At 61.5% G+C, this 19,076-nt stretch overlaps 1 protein-coding gene across 3 annotated transcripts in view; it reads left to right on the top strand.

The window, feature by feature from the left end:
• The window catches only part of FRYL (FRY like transcription coactivator), a 100,964-nt gene that overhangs the window by 63,255 nt on the left and 18,633 nt on the right, over positions 1 to 19,076 (top strand). For all 3 annotated transcript variants that reach the window (XM_029076425.2, XM_039913803.1, XM_039913802.1), the window contains 18 exons: positions 42 to 213; positions 1,024 to 1,108; positions 1,921 to 2,033; positions 2,855 to 3,005; positions 3,448 to 3,551; positions 4,272 to 4,460; positions 5,836 to 6,046; positions 7,181 to 7,302; positions 7,746 to 7,936; positions 9,311 to 9,405; positions 10,874 to 11,475; positions 12,482 to 12,579; positions 14,248 to 14,418; positions 14,850 to 14,987; positions 16,769 to 16,966; positions 17,174 to 17,335; positions 17,459 to 17,533; positions 17,696 to 17,872. In XM_029076425.2, coding sequence (XP_028932258.1) covers positions 42 to 213; positions 1,024 to 1,108; positions 1,921 to 2,033; positions 2,855 to 3,005; positions 3,448 to 3,551; positions 4,272 to 4,460; positions 5,836 to 6,046; positions 7,181 to 7,302; positions 7,746 to 7,936; positions 9,311 to 9,405; positions 10,874 to 11,475; positions 12,482 to 12,579; positions 14,248 to 14,418; positions 14,850 to 14,987; positions 16,769 to 16,966; positions 17,174 to 17,335; positions 17,459 to 17,533; positions 17,696 to 17,872 — 3,054 coding nt within the window. The remainder of the gene's footprint in view (positions 1 to 41; positions 214 to 1,023; positions 1,109 to 1,920; positions 2,034 to 2,854; positions 3,006 to 3,447; positions 3,552 to 4,271; positions 4,461 to 5,835; positions 6,047 to 7,180; positions 7,303 to 7,745; positions 7,937 to 9,310; positions 9,406 to 10,873; positions 11,476 to 12,481; positions 12,580 to 14,247; positions 14,419 to 14,849; positions 14,988 to 16,768; positions 16,967 to 17,173; positions 17,336 to 17,458; positions 17,534 to 17,695; positions 17,873 to 19,076) is intronic.

The following is a 19,076-nucleotide window of genomic DNA, read 5'->3' as shown; positions in this document are numbered from 1 at the left end:
CCCTTGTTTACGTGCGCCCCTCTTCCTTTCTGAGCCAACAGGTGAAGAAGGTGATCGTGTATTTAGGCCGCGATAAGACGATGCAGTTGTTAGAGGAGCTGGTGAGGGAGCTGCAGCTCACTGACCCGCCGGTCAGCAGTGGAGTCAGACACATGGACAACCCCCCGTACTACCGCGTCACCTCCAGTTACAAGATCCCCTCCGTCACCTCAGGTCGGGGGCTGGGGCTGCCGCTGAGGGGCGCTGGGCGCGGGACGACGGGCGGGACGATTCCCCGCGGAAAGTTGGGGCGGCTCTTTCACGTTCGCCCACAAAAGCAAACTGGGACGGAGTGCCGGCCAGTGGGTTTGAACCCTGTGTCCTCGAGCCTGAGCCTCCGTGGCGTCCCGGACCCGAGGGGCCGTACCGTTTGCTCTGGCCCACCTGAGCGGGAGGCCGGTGGAGCCGCGTGATCGTCCGCGCCTCTCAGCGGGCCCCTGCGCCTTCGAGTCCTCTTTAGGCCTCCTCCGCTACTCCTCAGCCTCCTGGCCCCTGTGCACGTTGGCATTCGTGGCGGTGGCCCGCTATTTCCTGAGCGCCCGCCGGTGGTGCGGCGCCCTGTCCTAAACACTTGGGAGAGGTCGACGGAGGGGTTACCCTTTGTTTCGTGCGGGCTCTGTTGCTCTCGGGCCCCCGGTCTCCCCGACTTGCGCCCGACCCGCGCTCGGGTTGCCGACCGCCGGGCCGGTCCGGCTGCCTCGGCCCTACCGTACTCTCACAGGCGCTTAGGACAGCGCTCCGCACGTAGTCAGCGCTGACTGACGGATTGCGGCCACTCCCCGGGCCCCACGGCTCTGCCCCGTCGTCGGAGCCGGTGTGTGCTGGCCAGCTGGCTGTTTTCCCTCCGGGGAAAAATGCTTGGCTTTGGAGCAGGGCACCCAGGGGGTCCTGGAGGAACGAACCCAAGGCGTCCCTTCGGTGAGCTGCCGGCCGCTTGGGTCAGCCCGGCTCCCTTGACCGGCGGGGCCTCTCTGTGCCTTACAGGAACCACCTCCAGTAGCAATACGATGGTCGCTCCCACCGATGGCAGCCCGGGCAGCAAGCATATGAAAGATGGCGCAGAGGACAGGTAGGTGTCTCGGGCCAGCCGGGCCGCCACGGCCAAGCCGCTTCCGGGAACCGGGCCCGGAGCAGAGATGCCGTGGCGGAGAGTCCGACTCCTTGCTTCTCGCAAGGAGATTTCCGGCACTGCAGGCAAACCCCCGGGGCCGGGTGGCGGGGAGAGCGGACCGGCAGGGGTTCCACCCTTCACGGCCGACTTTCTCTTAGACCCTGGGCCCCGGCACACCCCGCTCTAAGGTGGCTTCTGGAGCTATCTCCGGCGAATGGGCAAGGGCTCCATTCTCCCCGTCGAGCTCCCCGAGGGCTGCCCTCCCTACCCTCCGGGGGTTGATTCTGCCCGTTTCGCCGGCAGACCACCCCCAGGGTGGCGGTCGCTTCTCCTCAGGGGGCCTCGCTCGTCCGAAGGCCTTTCACCGTTAGCTCCGGGGAGGGAGGGGAGGGAAGCACAGGGCGGAAGCTAGGGTCCTCGCCACCCGTGGCTACGTGCAGCCAGCACAGACTGCCGAGGGTCCACGGGCACCCGCCTCTGCCGTCGGACGGGGCCCTCCCAACCCATGAGCCGACCGCAGGCTTCCTCGCCCGCCCTTCCCCTCACACGCAACTGAGGGGGTCTGAGTCTGCCACGTTGGGCTTTCAACCGCGGGGTCAAGGAAGGGAGGGGCAGGAAGGACGGCGGTCCACACTCAAGCAATCCCCGGGCCTCGTTTTGCCGGTTGCGGCCTGCTCACGGGGAAAGGAGCACCAGGTGCCCAGAGCCAGGTCCCCCGGACCCAGGCCCGTTGACAGAGCACGTGGTGCTGCTTCCTCCTCCTGCCGCAGCTCGGGGCACCTGGACATGTTCTGCGGCCTGAACAGCAACTTCAGTCGCCAGCATCACAGGCTGGAGTCTCGCTACAGCAGCAGCTCAGGAGGCTCTTACGAAGAAGAGAAAAGTGAGCGTTGACCACCGCACTTGTCGGGAGGGCAAGCTGGAGAACCCGCCGGGAGTCGTGCGGGAAAGGGCTTTTGACCAACCCCAGCTCTGTCACCAAAGCGCGCCCCTGGACCGGCTCTTGGGATGCTCAGAGCCCCCGCGGCTGGGCCGTTGGGAGGACGAGGGCGGGAACCACCACTCCCAAACTTCCAGCTTTGCCTTTCCCTCCCCGGCCCGTGCTCGGGAAGCCTGGGTCCCGGATCCCGCACCCCTTAGCACGTTCTTGACTGTTTCCGCTGCCGCCCCGGTAGAGCTGGCCCTTGGGCCTCTGGGAGAGTAGAGATGAGGAGTGTTCAGGTGGGTGGGGAGGCCGAGAACATCAGGTGGAAGTAGACCTGGCCGGTCTCCAGCAGGGCGACCTCCTCAGGCTTTCCCTCTCCACTTGGGCTCTCTTTCCTGTTGTTGCGGGAGCCTTGACTGTCGGTCCCCCGACAGTGGCCCCGGGACACCCGCTTTTCCCTGAGGGGGGGCAGGGAAGAGCCCCTGAACGTGAAGAGAGAGCGGAGCGGCTGACAGAGCAGGAGAGTGGGGCTCACAGACGCTCGCTGGCTTTGCGGGGGGTCCGGTGCTGGGAAAGGGACTGGTCTCGCTCAGCCTAGCGCGGCACGGTCCCTGCCCGGATGGTAGGGGCTCGGCAGGGAGTGCCTCGGGGAGCCTCGGTGGACGGGAGGCACAGACTTCCCGGCTCCTCTGAGCCGAATTTATCGGGGCCTGGATCCCTGAGACCCTGGAGACCTAGAGGCCGCGGGAGCAGGGCCGAGACCGGTGGTGTCTTTCCAGGCGACTCGATGCCGCTCTACTCAAACTGGCGATTGAAGGTGATGGAGCACGATCGAGGAGAGCCACTCCCCTTCCCGCCTGCGGGTGGCTGCTGGTCCCCCTTGGTGGACTACTTGCCTGAAACGTCGTCTCCTGGATTGTCCCTGCACAGGTGGGCTTTGGGTGAGGTCCTGGGGAGATGAGACAGGCTCTCCGGGCTTCCCTCGCCGCCACCGGCTTGGCAAACTGGGTGGGTATCCTGGTGCTGGAAGGGAGGGGCGGCTGCGTGTTACACTCCCAGAGTACTTCAGCAGCGCCGCAGGCAGTCACAGCACAGGAGATTCCCCGTCCCGCTAGCCGGTCATCATCTTCCTTCCCCCGGGACACGGGGATGGACACGTACACACACACTTTTCCTTTCTCTTTCTTTCTCTCTCCGTCTCTCTTCTCTCCCCCCTGCCCCCCAATTCATCTCTCCCCATCCCCTGGCGAATGCCTCTCCAGGAACAACTTTCCTCTGCCACGAGGGCCGGGGTACAAACACGCTGCCATACGGGGCCCCGAGAGTCAGCCGTGGGTTTTTCTGGGTAACGCTGTGGTCGCCTCCCCCCCAGGTGCAACATAGCTGTGATTCTGCTGACGGATCTGATCATCGATCACAGTGTCAAGGTGGAGTGGAGCGGATACCTCCACCTCCTCCTCCACGCGATTTTTATAGGTGAGTGTCTCCAAGCACCTCTCGGGCCTGTGCTTTCCTTGGGCGAGGGAGTGGAGGCCTTCTGAAGGTCCGGCTGTACGTCCGCCTTCCGGACAGACCCTCTCTTGCCGGACAGACAGGCGGCCCCGGTCCCTCTCTCCGGTTTGTTCTTCCAGTTGGAGTTGGTGTTTTCCACTTTGCTGCGATCGCTTTCTTCTGAGAGGCGCAGGCTGCCTGGGGGGGCTGGTCTTTAAAAGTGCCTCCTCCCCGCTCTGAAAATTCAAGGGCCGTTAAAAGGCTGCCTGTTGCAGAATGTCCCTTCTTTTGGGAAACATTCAGCGCGGGCATTGGTCATCTGGTGTGTGCGTGCCCGAGGGTGGATTGCCAGCAGGTGTACTGCCAGGCTAGGGTTCAGGCCCTGCCGCCTTGGCCAGCTCTCTCCCTGCTGATCTGGGCCCCTGTTGCTGCTAACTAGACTGTCTTGGGTCCGTGCCCTGCCCGTCTGCATGGGCGACTCAGGGCAGAAGTGGGGAGGGCAGGTCCAGACAGGGCAGAGCTGCCAGCAGAATGCCCACAGACCTGGCTCTGGGCCCCGTGGTGGCCCAGCAGCCTGAGCCCGCTGTCCGGCGCTCTGACCAAAAAATGCGTTGGAGTTAGAGCGAAACGGGGAGCGTGGTTGGTTGACGGGGGTGGGGGGGGGCGGGCAGGCATCCCAGGCGTTGACCACCCCTTGCTTGGCAGGGTTTGACCATGGCCACCCGGAGGTGTACGAGCACTGCAAGCGGCTGCTGCTGCACTTGCTGATCGTGCTGGGCTCCGGCAGCGGCAGCGTGCGCACGGTGGCGGCCGTCCTGCTCAGGAACAGGGAGCTGAACGAGCCCAGGGTGCTCACCGTCAAACAGGCCACACACCTGGACTTCACCTTCACAGGTACTGGGGGCGGACCCCCGGTGCTTGGGTGGGGGTCACGCCGAGGATGGGAGGGCTTCTCCTCCAAGCCCTCCCCGGAGGGTCAGCGTCCAGTGGATCGCAGGGTGATTTGGGAGCGTTGGTTCACAAGCCCCCAAGGCAGTAGAGCAACTCGGGTCCTCACTCTCCCCACCGGCGCCATCGGGCCACCGTCCGAGAAGCAGCGCGGCCTAGTGAGCAGAGCGCAGACCTAGAATTCAGAAGGACCTGGGTTCCTAATCGCAGCTCTGTCTGGTGTGTGGCATTGGGCAAGTCTCTGTGCCTCAGTTACCTCATGTGGAAAAAGGGGATCAAGACTGTGAGCCCCATGTGGGACAGGGACTGTGTCCAACCCGATTTGCTCCTATCTGCCCCAGCGCTTAGTGTAGTGCCCGGTATATAGAAGGTGCTTAACAAATACTGTTATCATCATCATCATCATCATCATCATCCAAGAGAGCAGCCCTAGGGTTGGTCGCTTTCCGGATCCATCCCTCTGCAGCACTGTTGTTTTATTGGCCTTCCTCCGTGTCCACGAATTTTTTCTGGCCTAAATTGCCATGGGGCATGGGTTTTGTTTAGCCTGGTGGCCTGCTTGAAAAATTCACTCGGACAAGATCCCAGTCTTAAAATCTGTCGTGGCCCTTCGTCGTTAGAGTGAGTGGGTCGGGCCTCGGCTGCAGACGCTCAGTAGATCTCACCAGTGCTGGACGATTCAGGCAAGGCGGTAGCCGTTCCGAGAGTCGAGTATCAATGTCAAGTGGTATCTGTTGAGTGCAAGACTCTGTAGACGCCTTGCCTCCCCGACAGGAGCTTACACTTTAGGGCAGTCTCACAGCCAATTCCCAGTACCGTTTCCTCGGGACTAACACTGAAGGGAACTCGCAGATGCTGTCTTTAATCAGTCGCCTTCACCGAGTGCCGAGCCCCAACCATAGGGCGAGCACTCCCTGCCCTGGAGAGCCCCCCGCCCCCCCCCCCCGGAAGGGTCATTTTCTGCCACGGTCTGGTCTCGCAGAAATGGGGTGGATTAGAAGTCCGAAAAGAAAGAGGCAACCTGCATTTGGGGGATTTGGTCCTGTGCGTCTTGTCCAGCAGGTGGCAAGGCCTGGCCGCGCTAGAGGGTGCAGAGCCTCACGGCGCCCGGTGGCCTCGTGGGGTTGAGCCCTTGGGGAATTTAGCGCCCGCTCTTTCCCGTCAGCATGCGGTCAGGCTCCCACCAGCGGGGCCCGGCGGGAAGCTCTCTCAGAGCCAGCAGGCCACTGAGCTGGGAGAACAGGCCCGGGGCCTTCCGTTGCGACGCATCGCCACGCCTCCGTGCTCCCCGGTGATAGCCGTGCCGCTCTCCCTCTTCCAGCAGGCACCAGCGACGCCGTCCCCGACTACCAGCCCTCCCCCATGACAGACTCAGGGCTCAGTTCCAGTTCTACCTCTTCCAGTATCAGCCTAGGGACCGCCAGTCCCGCCGCCATCTCCCACCTGCACACCTGCTCGTTCCTCGGCGACATGGATATCTCCGGAGAGCAGGACGAGAAAGTGAAGACCCTTATGGAATTCATCACCTCCCGGTGAGCACCTGCCCCAGCATCGCTCCCTCCCCGGCCGTACCGTGTGAGGATGTACCGTGACTGGGACGTTGCCTCCGCTCTGGGTCTCTTCCATTTGGGCCACGGGGGCGATCCTGAGAGGTGGCAGGCCGGTGGGGGCCGACCAGCGCAGGATGTGCCGTGATCTGAGATATGGCCTCCGGCCTTGAGATCTGTCGCATTTGTGCCGCTGGGCAGGGGCCCGAGGAATCCTCGGGAAAGCCGGGCGGCCCCGAAAGGGATTGCCTTGGTCTGCAAGGGCCAGGCTCCCAGCATTTGGGTGGGACAGAGGGCAAGCGTTCATGGCGGTTTGCCCTGTGAGCCCCACAGGGGACAGGGACCGTGTCTAACCCCATTTGCTTTCATCCAACCCAGCACTTAATACAGTGCCCGGCAGATAGCGAGCACTTAACAAATACCATTAATATTATTACAGTACAGAAGCAGTGCGGCCTAGCGGATAGGGCGTGGGCCTGGGAGTCAGAAGGACCTGGGTTCTAATCCCAACTCTGCTTTATGACTTTGGGTGAGGCACTTCACTGCTCTGGGCCTCAGTTACCTCGTCTGTAAAATGGGGAGTAAGCCCGTGAGCCCCATGTGGGACAGGGACCGTGCCCAACCCGATCTGCTTGTGTCCACCCCAGTACCTAGTACAGTTCCTGGCACATAGTAAGCGCTTAACAAATACCATAAAAAAAAGCCAAAATATTGCTTCGTCCCCTGAGCTTAGGGCACACTCGAGCCAAGACAGTGGGAAAGCTGGGAATGGTGTATAGACCCGGGGAGGTCTGCCCGTTTTTCCAGGACCTTTCTTGGCTCCACCCCCTCCTCCTGGCAGTAGCATTCCAGATACCAGGAGAGTAGAAGGGACAGAGGAGAGGGGACCCCTTCCGCCTACACGGTGGCCCCCTCCCCCCTCCAAGCGGGAATGAGTCGTGGCAGCAGAAGACTACTGAGGGAGCAGGGCACTCTCCAGCCCACCCGCTCGGGTGGACATCTTGGCACCAAACGCCCCCATCGGCAACCACGAGGCTGCACCGTGCCGGCTTCGAGGCCGCCGGGGTCTCTGGGGTGAAGGAGTTGTGCCTGTAAGGGACGTCCCTGTGCCGTTTGCAGGAAGAGGGGGCCCCTGTGGAACCACGAGGACGTCTCTGCCAAGAACCCCAGCATAAAGAGCGCCGAGCAGCTGACCGCCTTTCTAAAGCACGTGCTGACTGTGTTTAAGCAGTCGGGCTCAGGTGGGTGCCGGGCTGTTCCAGCGCCTCGGTCTGCACCTGCAGCCCCTGGCTTGCCCCTTTCCTCTTGCGTGGAACCACCTCTGGCCCCTGCGTCAAAGTCCTGCTGAAGTCAGGTCTCCTCCAGGAGAAGATGCGCCCCCTTCGATCTCTCATCTCCGGTCCCGATAGCCCCCGTAACTGCCACTTCGGCCCATCACCCAAGCACCTGGGTAGCCACTGCCCCCATCTCCCTGTCACACTTCTTTACATATCTGTCCACGCTGTCGCTTCCTGCGAATGGTAGTTGATTTGTGGGGTCCTCTCCCCGTTACAACCTAGCTCCTCGAGGGCGGGGATCGCATCTGCTCACTCGCCCGTACTCTCCCACGCCCTCGGTAAATGCGGCGGCCGGGCGGGTTGGCGGCCGGATGGATTGACGACCGGTCGGTTGGTTGGTCTTGCAGCGGGGCCCCAGCTGGAGCACCATCTAGGAGAAGTGGCTCTGCAGGCGGCTCTGTCGTGTTCTTCTCGGCACTATGCCGGCCGGTCCTTGCAGATTTTCCGGGCCCTGAAGCAGCCCCTGTCTGCCTCCACGCTCTCCGACGTGCTCTCGCGGCTCGTGGAGACGGTCGGCGACGCGGGAGAAGACGCACAGGTATCGGAGGCGGTTCGGGCGGTGCCGATGGGCTGCGGGGCACTGGGCCGCGGGGAGGGGTCCAGGCGAGCGGGGGCGGCCGCTCCACATCACGGTTGGGTGCTCCTACCAAAATGTTCTTTTTGCGAGAGAGTAAGGCCCGCTCCCCGATCCAGCGGGCAGGATCTGCACCTCGTGCAGGCCTCCAGAATTGGAAAAGAGTTCAGTAGAGATCCACAGGGCATTGTCCAGCCCTGTCTTTGCCAGTCCCGGCCCTTTCCTCCCCCTTCCACCGCCCCGTGTCCACCCAACCTGCCGTCAGGACCACAGAGAACAGCCACATTGGCCGACTGGATGTCGGCCACCGCTCCCTGCCGACCCCGGGATGGGTCCTGTCTGACGGCCGGGGCCGGGGGGCTCCCGCTCGATGGAGAAATCCGACCCCCATCCCAGCCCAAGTGTGGTTTCTGTTCGTCGGTTCTGATAAGCAAAGGCCCTGGTGGCCGTGAATGAAGTGGTGTGGGAGAGGGCACGGGCGGTGGGGCGGGGGGTCTCCCCACTGGATTCTGGCAGCCCCTTTCTGATGGAGAATGAGAGGGTTCAGTGCCCCTGGGTGTACCCAGGTTCAGAAAGCGCCAGCCGCTTCCTGAGGTTGCCCGAGCTGGCACAGTCTGCACACAGCATTACAGTAGCTTAATGGACGAGGGACAGATGATTTCTCAGGGAACGCTGAAGCTGTGGCTTTTTTGGGAAAGCCCGTCCCTACCAGCAGGTGGGCCCGGGCATTGACCCGGAAATCCCAGGGGGACAAGGCTTAAATGTGGACTGGGGAACCATGGTGGATGGTGAGAAAGTGTCTGGTCCAGCCCCCTGCCCCTGGGTAAAGGAAATGATAAACCCACCCGGGACAGATCTTAAATATTTCAGGAGGGTGGAGGGGGGGCAGAGAGAGAGACAGACGCACTATCTCTCCCTCTCTCTCTCTCTCTCTCTCTCTCTCTCACAATTTACCTTGGGAGTCTGTGCTGGTACTTCTCACCCTAACCCATTGGGAATTTCTTCCGTGGGTCTAAACTAATTTAAACCCAGCCCCGGTTGTGCCATCCCCAGAGGGCGTCTCCGTTCTTCAGAGAAGCTTTCAGGGACTGCGCCGAAATGAAGAATGGTGCCAGGCCCGAGCTGTTGCTTTCTTCCTGGGCAGCTACAATGAAAATGTGCTCTTCTTTTTTTCCTAGCCAGCGGGGATCTTGGTCACGTTGATGCTTTGCCTCCGAGAGGGCCCGCCGCCTGAGGCAGCGTCAGTCACTCCTTAATGCTAATGTGTGTGCCGTTTCCCGATCCCATTGTTGGCCTCACCCTCGGGTCCCGGCCACTGAAATCTGCCTCTCCTTCCAGGGCTTTGTCATCGAGCTCCTGCTCACTCTGGAGTCAGCCGTCGATACCCTGGCCGAAACCCTGAAGCACCATGACCTCCTTTCCGCCCTCTCTCAGTAAGGATCCGTGTCCTCTGCCATGTACCCGCCCCTCCCCGTCCCCGCTCTGGAAGGTCTGGGCTGGTGAACGGCCGTCCCCGCCGATAGCGCTTGGCGGGGCGGCAGAGTTCGGTAGCCCAGTCCCTGCCCTTTTCTGGGTCCTCCTGGAGCCGGAGTGGAAGTTCCGGCCTCCCACCGGGCTTCGGAACCACTCGACTTGGCAACTGCAGTCACGGGGCCCCGGGCCACGTGCTCCTGAAGAGAACGCTCCCCCCTTGGCCTCAGTGGAGGCTTCCCCTCTGCCAGCGGGTGGGAGATGAGGGAGGCTGGAAGCATCCATCAGTCAAGGTGACCCTGCCTGGCTCGGGGACTCCGCAGTGTCAGAAGGGGCGGTCTGTGACGCGAGCGCGTGCAAGTGGCATCGCAGTGGGGGATTGCCACAGCGCGGGCTTTCTTTAATGGGGGTTGTGGCGGAGCTCAGCCCTCGGCGAGGTGTGGATAGAACTGGAGGGTCCCGGCCTAGGCCACCTAGAACCCGTCACCGCCACTTTCTAGACCCGTAGATTTGCATGGCTTCTCTCCTCCCCAAGAAAGCAAGCATGCAAGACCAAACCAAACCTTCCTTTTCAATGTTCCGTAAAGCCCATAAACAGTATCTTTACTGAGTTGGGCCAGGGACCATACAGCCTGGGATCCCTCACCGACAGCGTCTCTAGGACGCTGGGAGGAACCGAGTGCCGGTCACCCTCCTGGGAGTCTGCCCTCACTGATGATGATGATGATGATAATAATGATAATATTAATGGTATCTGTTAAGCGCTCGCTATCTGCCGGGCAATGTGTTAAGTGCTGGGGTGGATACAAGCAAATGGAGTTAGACACTGTCCCTGTCCCCTGTGGGGCTCACGGTCTCAGTCCCCATTTTACAGATGGGGTAACCGAGTCACAGAGAAGCGAAGTGGCTTGCCCAAGGTCGCACAGCAGTCAAGTGCTGGAGCTGGCATTAGAATTCATGACCTTCTGACTCCCAGGCCCGTGCTTTATCCATTATGCCACCCTGTCTTGATGGTCAGCAACGAACCCTCCTACCCCCGTGACTCTTGCCCTCCCCATCCCCGCCCCACCTCCGTCCGGCAACCCAGCGCGGGCCATCTCTCTCCTCAGACCTTTCCCCCCCTCTGATGCCTGTTCTAGACTAGGGTTCACTTATCCTAACCCTAAAGACAATCCTTTCGTCGGAGACCTCGCCGACCATTTCTCCTAGTCAGACGCTTCCCCCGGTGGCTGGCGGAAAAGCCCCAGGGGTCCTTCCCGCAGCTGGAGGCGTCCTCTTGAGCCACGCAATCAGCCCAAATCCTACCTCCGCGTTGACTCTGCGGGGACCCACTGGGTTGCCGGCGCTTGTCTTTCCGGGTTTAAGGCTTGGGCACGGCGAAGCACGCCGTACGGGCTCCTGACGACTCGACGTGTGCTCCGTTGCTTTCAGAACCTCGTACCCCGAGCCGGCGATGGGAAACAAGTACGCGGCCAACAGGAAGAGCACCGGGCAGCTCAATCTCAGCACAAGCCCCATTGGCGGCGGCGGCTGCATGGGCTACTACGGCAGCGCGAGGAGCAACTCTCTGAGACTGAGCCTCCTCGGCGACCGGAGGGGGGACCGGCGGCGGAGTAACACACTGGATATAATGGATGGGCGGACAAGCCACGGCGGCAGCCTGGCGAGGACTAGAAGCCTCTCCTCCCTGCGGGAGGGCGACACGTCAGACGTGCAACCCGACCCCACCAACCTGCTGGCCACCATCTTCTGGATAGGGGCGTCCTTGCTAGAGTCGGACTACGAATGTGAATACCTCTTGGCCCTGAGGCTCCTAAACAAACTGCTCGTCCATTTGCCTCTGGACAAGCTGGAGAGTCGCGAGAAGATTGAAAGCGTGCAGAGCAAACTCAAATGGTCTAACTTTCCGGGCCTTCAGCAGCTCTTCCTGAAGGGCTTCACCTCGGCCTCCACCCAGGAGATGACCGTCCACCTTCTGAGCAGACTCATCGCTGTCTCCAAGCACGCCCTGGTGGACCCCTCCCAGCTGGCAGGTAGAGTGACACGGGGAGGCTCGGAGCGACGCTCTCGGGGGAAGAGCGGCCCTTCCCCGCTTGGGTTTTCCCAGTCCTACATTCGACTCTGGAGTCGAGCTCTGACGGGTGCCAGCTGGAGGGCAGACTGTAGCTTCTGTAGCCGGGAAACGTCACCCCTCCGCCCCCAAGAGTGTTGGGGAAAGAGATTGCGATCCCTCATTCAGACCTAACGAAGCAAAGTCGCTCTGTCCCGGGAAAAGTGCGATGCGCAGTCCCATCTTCCCCTGAAACCGTTTAGTCGGCACGGGAGCGGTCATGGTCACGGGGGGGGGGGGGGGGGGGCGGGGGGTGCCCCTGGGGTCGGAGTTTGTCTGGAGCTCTGGGCCTGGAGGTGGAGGGAATGTGTGAGTTCCCTGCCCTAGGCAGGGAGACATAAGAAACCCCAGGTCCCCTCCTGAGGGGAATGGAAGATAACTTCCGGTTGGGGTCAAGCGTAGAGCCCCCATGGTGCCTCTCCCTTCCCTCTTCCCCCTCTGCCCTCCTCTCCCCTTGTCCCAGCAGCCTCGGGGCCTGAGCACTGCCATTCTGGTTGCCAGACCCAGGGACCAAGAGGACAGGGTAGGGAAGCGCTGGGAGATCGTCTTCCGGCCCGGGCTGGGCCCCTCCTACACCCGAAGGATCGAGCCAGGTGGCCCGGGTACTTTGCTTTGGCATCGGCCTCTCTGAGTTGTTCTCGTTCCCACTGAAGCTAGGCTTCGGGACTTGAGCCACCCGGCGCGGTGGCCTTGCGCCACTCACCGGGAAGCAGCAAGGGCAGTGTAGGGCAGGTCAGTCGCGAGGGACCCAAGTCTCAAGGGGTTGATTCTCCGGGTCCCGCCTAGGGGAGGTTGGAAGGGCCGAGAGCCAGTCTGGGGAGTGACGGGAGCAGAGAAGGCTGTTAAAAGTCAGCCTCGCAAAGACTTCCCATTGGAGTCATTTTCCCCAGTGGGGATTTGGTGTTTGAATTCTTTTTGCTTTCTTGCAGGATTTCCTCTTAACATCCTGTGTTTATTGCCTCACTTAATCCAGCACTTCGATAACCCCACTCAGTTTTGTAAAGAAACGGCCGGCCGGATCGCAAAGGTAGGTAGCCCCGGCTGGCTGGCTCATGCTCCTGCCCCTGCTGACCGTGTTCGGCGGCCGGCACCCCCACACGTCCAGCCCTCCTTCTGCCCCTGGAGAAAGAGTGATTGAGTTCAATAAGCCCCCAGAGTGAACCATTTGAGGGAGCAGGATGGATTTCGCCCCGCCCAAGGGTCCGAAAGGCTGTGAGGTGAATTCCGTTGCTGTGCCGGTTTCAGCCTTTCTTTTCACCTTTGGGCAACGGGTGCCTGGTGGTACGCAGAGTCCCCAGCCCGACACTCGTGATGAGGCTCCTAGTGGACGTCTTGCTGCTCCTTCGGGGCTTCCGGCCACACCGCGGCAACCTGAGCCCCCTAGCCTTGCAGAGTCTGTGGTCATTCCATCGGGGCACCCAGGCTACGCCGCAGTGTACGGAGAAATAGGCTTGGTGCGCCAGTCGATTCCTCCCAAACACCAAAGGTTCACCAGTTTATCCCCTGTCCACCCTACCCCGGCCGTCCTCCCTCCGTCCGCCCTCCTCTCCATGGCCAGTTTGGGGGGTGGCAAATAACGGCCTGGCTACCAGCCCTGCCTCCTCCTTTGGACCCTGGTAAAGCCGCTCTGCCTGTCGCCTTCCAGTCTTGCCGGCCTTGTAACTGGAGAGTTGGCCGGATTCACTTCTTCCTGCTTAGCGGGGCCCGAGTCCCCCTCGGCTACCTTGTCCCCGACGGCTCCGCTCCCATCCCCGCCCCATCTGTCTCCGTTCCTCCGAGCTGGGACCGGTCTCCCCATCTAGGAGGGCCAGCTGGGAGACCAGCTGGATCCCAAGGGTCCTTCTTCAATGGCAGAAACATTTTGCAAGCATTCGTGATTACCCCCGGGGACCACCTCTCCTGCGTCTTGGGTGAATATCACCACGATGCCCATCCCTGCCTCAGCTTGGGCCCGGGGCTCCCCGGGGGCGGGCTGTACGCTCAGTGCGTTCACTCACTGTGAGCGTAAGCCAAAGCCAGTCCTGATGGGCCGTACCTGCGCGGCGATGGGTTCGAGTGTGTCCGTAGCAGGCAGGTGGGTCAGCCTTTCTAGGGAGGCAGGGTGGCCTAGACGGCCCTTGGGGATCAGAGGACCCGGCTACTAATCCCCTTTCTGCCACTTGCTTATTGTGTGATCTGGGGCAAGTCACGTGACTTCTCTTAGCCTCAATTTCCTCTTTTTTTTTTTTTTAACTGGCATTTGTTAAGTGCTTACTGCGGGCTAGGCACTGTTCTAAGCACTGGGCTAGATCCGAGATAATTAGGTTGGACACAGTCCCTGTCCCACATGGGGCTCACAGACCTAGTCCCCATCTTACGGATTAGGAAACCGAGGCCCAGAGAAGTTAAGTGACTTGCCCAAAGTCATACCGCACACAAGGGGTGGAGCTGAGATTAGAACCCAGGTCCTTCTGACTCCCAGGCCCGTGCTCTATCCACTGAGCCATGCCACTCTCATCTGTGAAAAGGGGACTCAAAACCCGTTCTCCATGCCGCTTAGACCGTGAGCCCCTTGTGGGACAGCCGCTGGGTCGGGCCTGGTTATCTTATACGGTCCCCAGCACTCAGCACCGTGCAAAGTAAGCGTTCTGTAAATTCCACAGTTATTAATAGTATCCTCGGGCGAAGGAAACGTTCCTTTCCGTCTGTGCTCTAGGTGTGTGCCGAAGAAAAATCACCGACGCTAGTGAATTTGGCTCACATGATGAGTTTATATAGCACCCACACGTATTCCAGAGACTGCACCAACTGGATCAACGTGGTGTGCAGATACCTGCACGACTCCTTCTCGGACACCATCTTCAGCCTCGTGACTTACCTCGCGGAGGTGAGAGTCCCGGGATGGGCGAGCGCGTCCACCGGGGCCCGCCCGTCAATCCCGTCGGTGGTGTGTCCTGAGCATCCGCTGCAGGCTAAGTGCTGTACCGGGGGTCTGCCGCGCTCTGTCCGGTGCTCGGGACCGGAGACGGCGGGGGCAAGGCGCCCCGCCCCGCCCGGCTTACAAGGGACTTAGAATCTGAGAGGGAACGGCACCGTGAAGGAGCAGGAGGACGGAGGCTGGGGCTGGCGGGGACGGGGGGACCGAGTAGTAGGTAGAGCGTGTGTGTGAAGTTGACCGATGGAGCCGAGCCAACGACCGCGTGGACAGTTGAGTAGGCAGAGTCCGGCCAGGACTCTGGGCCCTTCGTTTCTTCAAGAAGCGGGAACTCCGTTGACCCAAATCCAAGCGGCCTGAAATGCGCTCTCGCTCCTTTCCAGCTGTTAGAGAAGGGGCTGACTATGCAGCAGTCCCTCCTGCAGATCATCTACAGCCTGCTGAGCCACGTTGACCTTTCCGCCGCCCCCGTCAAGCAGTTCAACCTGGAGATCATCAAGGTCATCGGCAAATACGTGCAGGTCGGTACCACCGCGCTCCCACGGGGCTGCCTCTTCCCAGCTGGGGTGTCTCTCGATCGACAGTATTTAGCAGAGCACTGGACTAAGCTCTTGAGAGAGTGGGGTACAACAGAGTTGGGAGACATGTTCCCTACCCCCGCGAGCTTCCGGGGTGGAGGTGGCCGGCGTCCAGCTTGCGGGGAACCATCCGTTTGAGAAGTGTCTAGCGGTTCGCTTGAGCCAGCCCGGCCCTTCACAAGCTGGGGGTGTGCGTGCTCCCCGGATGAATGGTTCGTTCCTCCTCCTGGCCGCCTTCCGCCGGATGAAACATCCCGTTTTCCAAAGAGGCCCCGCCAGACAAGAGTCCTCAGTTGTGCTTAGTTCAGCCTGGTTCGGGGTCCTCGTTTCACGTGACTTCGTGGGTGGATGATCCCCGGGGAAATTTGGCCTTGGAAGGAAAGGGCTTGACCAAGCGCCTAGAGCACAGCCTCTGCTTTGGCAGAGCTCTGTCCGTCTGCCCTGAAGTAAATCTCCCTGTATTCCCTGCCACGCTCCAGCGACCCGAGTGTGGGTGATTCTCCTGGCCCGTGGGGGGTGGCCACTTCGGCATTGTCCTGGTGTCAGGAGAGATTTGACAAAGCCGGATGACTCCGTGCAGCCACGCTCGCTCCGGCTTGGGGTCCCTCGCCTTCCTGGAATGCAACTAAAATGAGTAACGGGGACAGGGACAGTCGGAGAAAGAGGCCGTCTGGATCCAGTCGGACACGCCGCGGGGACGGAAAGGTGCCGCCAGCTTCGGGTGGCTCGAGGCAGAGGAAGGGGACCTCGTTTCGGGGCGACCAGACAGGTGCCCTCAGGGTGGTGTCATCGAGGGCCCGGCAGGACTCTGTTCTGCAGTAGTATCAGGGCCCTGCAGTTATAGTAATGTTGGTATTCGTTAAGCGCTTACTGCGTGCCGAGCACCGTTCTAAGCGCTGGGGTAGATACGGGGTAATCAGGTTGTCCCACGTGAGGCTCACAGTCTTAATCCCCATTTTACAGATGAGGGAACTGAGGTACAGAGCAGCTAAGTGACTCGCCCACAGTCACACAGCTGACAAGCGGCAGAGCTGGGATTCGAACCCACGACCTCCGACTCCCAAGCCCGTGCTCTTTCCACCGAGCCGCGCTGCTGCTCCAGTTACGGGGCCGGGAGCAGCGGGCCAGCTGAAATCCAGGCAGGGCGCTCCCCCGCAACGTACGGATGTGTCCGTAGCGCGGCCCGCCGGCGTGGCAGGAGCCGACACGGCAGCGTCCCCAGGTTGAGCCAGGGAAATTAATGGAGCCCCCCCCCCCCCACATCCCCCGAGGTGGACTCCGAGGCGGCTTCTGGAAAAATAGGGAGTCAGACGGGAAAATGGCGTCAAATCCAGCGGGGCTGTGGGAGAGGCCCTCTGGGATCCGGGGATGGGGCTGTCTGGTTGCGGTTTGGGCTTGCTGTAGCACTGCCCCCCTGGAGAGCGGAGGACTGTGTACTGCCAGGAACTGGTCTGAAGGCTGCACCAGTTGACGGGTCAGCGGCCGGGGGGAAGCCCCAGCGGGAGAGGCGGTCAGAGTGCCAGCATTTAGAGAAGGGGAGGCCGAGGGGCCCGGGAGACACCTGGATGCGGGGTGCCGATCCGCCACCGGCCCCTCCCGGCCCCTCACTGCTCCTTCCTACGCTCCCCTAACTGATCTCGCTCCGCCCCTCAGCCCAGCGGTTCCATTCACTTGGCAGAGAGAAGCGCGGTCTAACCTCTGCTGCACCCTCGTTTCCCCCAAAGAGCCCCTACTGGAAGGAAGCCCTCAACATCTTGAAGCTGGTGGTTTCACGCTCTGCAAGCCTGGTAGTCCCAAATGACGCCCCCAAGACCTACGCCAGTGAGATAAGCACCCCGGAGCTCTCCTTCACCAAAATATTCAATAACGTCTCTAAGGAGCTACCCGGGAAGACTTTGGATTTCCATTTTGATATCTCAGAGGTAATTCTCTCCCACAGGGTCCCTCTCTCGGGGCCTTTTCCCACAACACCCGCCCCTTGCGCTCCCCTCCCCGCCCCGCGGTGCCCGAAAGGTCCATGGATCTGCTCTGGGCTCTCGCGATGGTGGTCCCTGTTTGCTCCAAGCTGGGTAACATTTTACTGAGAAAAACATTTACTGTAAAAAAACGCGGGCTTTGTTGGTGTGCAGACGCCCATCATCGGGAACAAGTACGGCGACCAGCACGGTGCCGCCGGCCGGAATGGTAAACCCAAAGTCATCGCCGTCACCCGGAGCACCTCCTCCACCTCCTCCGGCTCCAACTCCAACGCCCTGGTGCCTGTCAGCTGGAAACGGCCACAGATGTCCCAGGTGGGCCAGAGGGCGGCCGGCTGCAGGGAGGGCGCGGGCAGGAGGGTGGCCTGGGGGGGTTTCTGCAGCGCGACGTCGGTCTCGGCGGGACCAGAACCCTTGGCTTTTTCTCTTGGGCTTCAGCGCCGGACGAGGGAGAAGCTAATGAATGTGCTGTCGCTTTGCGGCCCGGAGTCCGGCCTCCCCAAGAACCCGTCCGTAAGTGACCTTGCCAAGTGCGGCGGTGGGGCCCAGAGCACTCAGAATGGGTGGGGCCCATCGAGGAGGGACCCTGTCCGCTGCCGAGGCTCCTGCCTGCCGAGCCCCACATCCCGCCTCGCTCACACTCGCTCACTTCCTCCTCGTTTTCTCCGCGCGTAGGTGGTGTTCTCGTCCAGTGAGGATCTGGAGGCCGGGGACCCACAGGCCAGCCTCATCTCGGCTGCAGAGGAAGTGATCCAAGAGGAGGAAGTGGCTGTGGAAGACAGTACCAGCGAACAGCAGTTTGGAGTGTTTAAGGACTTCGACTTCTTGGATGTCGAGTTGGAAGATGCGGAGGTGAGCTGGGAGCGGCTTCCCGCCGAGGGACGGGATTGGCCGAAGGGGCCTAACTCGCCTCACTGCCCAGACTGGTTTTGTCCCACTGTAGGTTGAGGGGGCGAGAGTGGTCTTTTCCTAGGCCCAGAATGGGGGCAGAAAGATGAGGTGACGTTTTAACCGGTTTTGGGCCGTGGGGATCGAAAAAAGGTCCAATCGTCAGCTCATTTTGAAAACTGTGATCTAGCAAACTTGGCACCGATAGCACGGTGTGACGAGTCCCCGGCGGACACGGTTTCCAGTACGGCCGGCCAGAGTCTCCGGAGCCCGGGGCCCGTACCTCCTCTGTTGCTTCTGGGGCTGGAGCTATAGCGGCGGTCCGGGCCAGGAGCCGGGGTTTCCAGACCCTCCTGGAATCCTCCGCCACCCCAAGCCCGGGGGACGGGGCGCAGGGCGGGCGGCTCTGACGCATTAGGCGTTCCAGCCCGTCTCCCGGGCCGCAGAGCGGGGCTTAACCCAGCCGGGCAGAAGACCGGGGGAGGATATCCATAAGTCAACCATCGGCTGCTGCTAACGGCAGGGTTCTCCGTTATTAAAGCTTCCGATAGCTCCCGTAAATCCCCTCCAGGATTTTAAATGTCAGCATCAGCGAGAGCAGCCTTCAGTCGGGAACCAGAGAGAATCCGTAGCGATCGGAGCTTTTCCCCGGGTGTCCTTTTCCTGTTTGGTTCACTGGTTTTTATTTGCCCATATAATACTGACGCCAGTGCCCTCTGGCATTTCCAAGCCAGTTAGAGCAGGCTTGCACAGGCCCCGGTGCCCTGCAGCCCCCCGGTGACTTCGGATCGCCTCGGGGGCAGAGGCGACCTCCGGCACCCCGCAGCCCCCCACGGTCTAGTCTAGGGCTGTGCCCAAGGAGCGGGGCTGGCTGGTGGCGAGGGCGAGGGCCGAACCCTCCGGCTGGCGAAATGGACACCGCCGGTTTCCACTGGGTTCGAGAAGAGGAGAGGCATTGAGCCTGCCCAGCTGTCCGAGAAATTCTGCTGGGCTGGACTGGCCAGGGCCTCCCGGGGGCAGGCCGGTGACCGTGTGCCCTGGCGAGATGGCTTTGGGACTCAGCTCCAGGGCCGCCGGTGAGACTCGCCTCTGTCCGGCGGTCGGGGCCTTCCCCCGACCGGGTGTTGGGGGCCACGGGAGGGCCGGGACTGCTTCACCAGGTTGGAGG

This window comes from Ornithorhynchus anatinus, chromosome 12, assembly GCF_004115215.2.
Source record: "Ornithorhynchus anatinus isolate Pmale09 chromosome 12, mOrnAna1.pri.v4, whole genome shotgun sequence".
In the NCBI taxonomy this organism is placed as follows: Eukaryota; Metazoa; Chordata; class Mammalia; order Monotremata; family Ornithorhynchidae; genus Ornithorhynchus; species Ornithorhynchus anatinus.
This window is presented reverse-complemented; position numbering and strand designations above follow the sequence as displayed.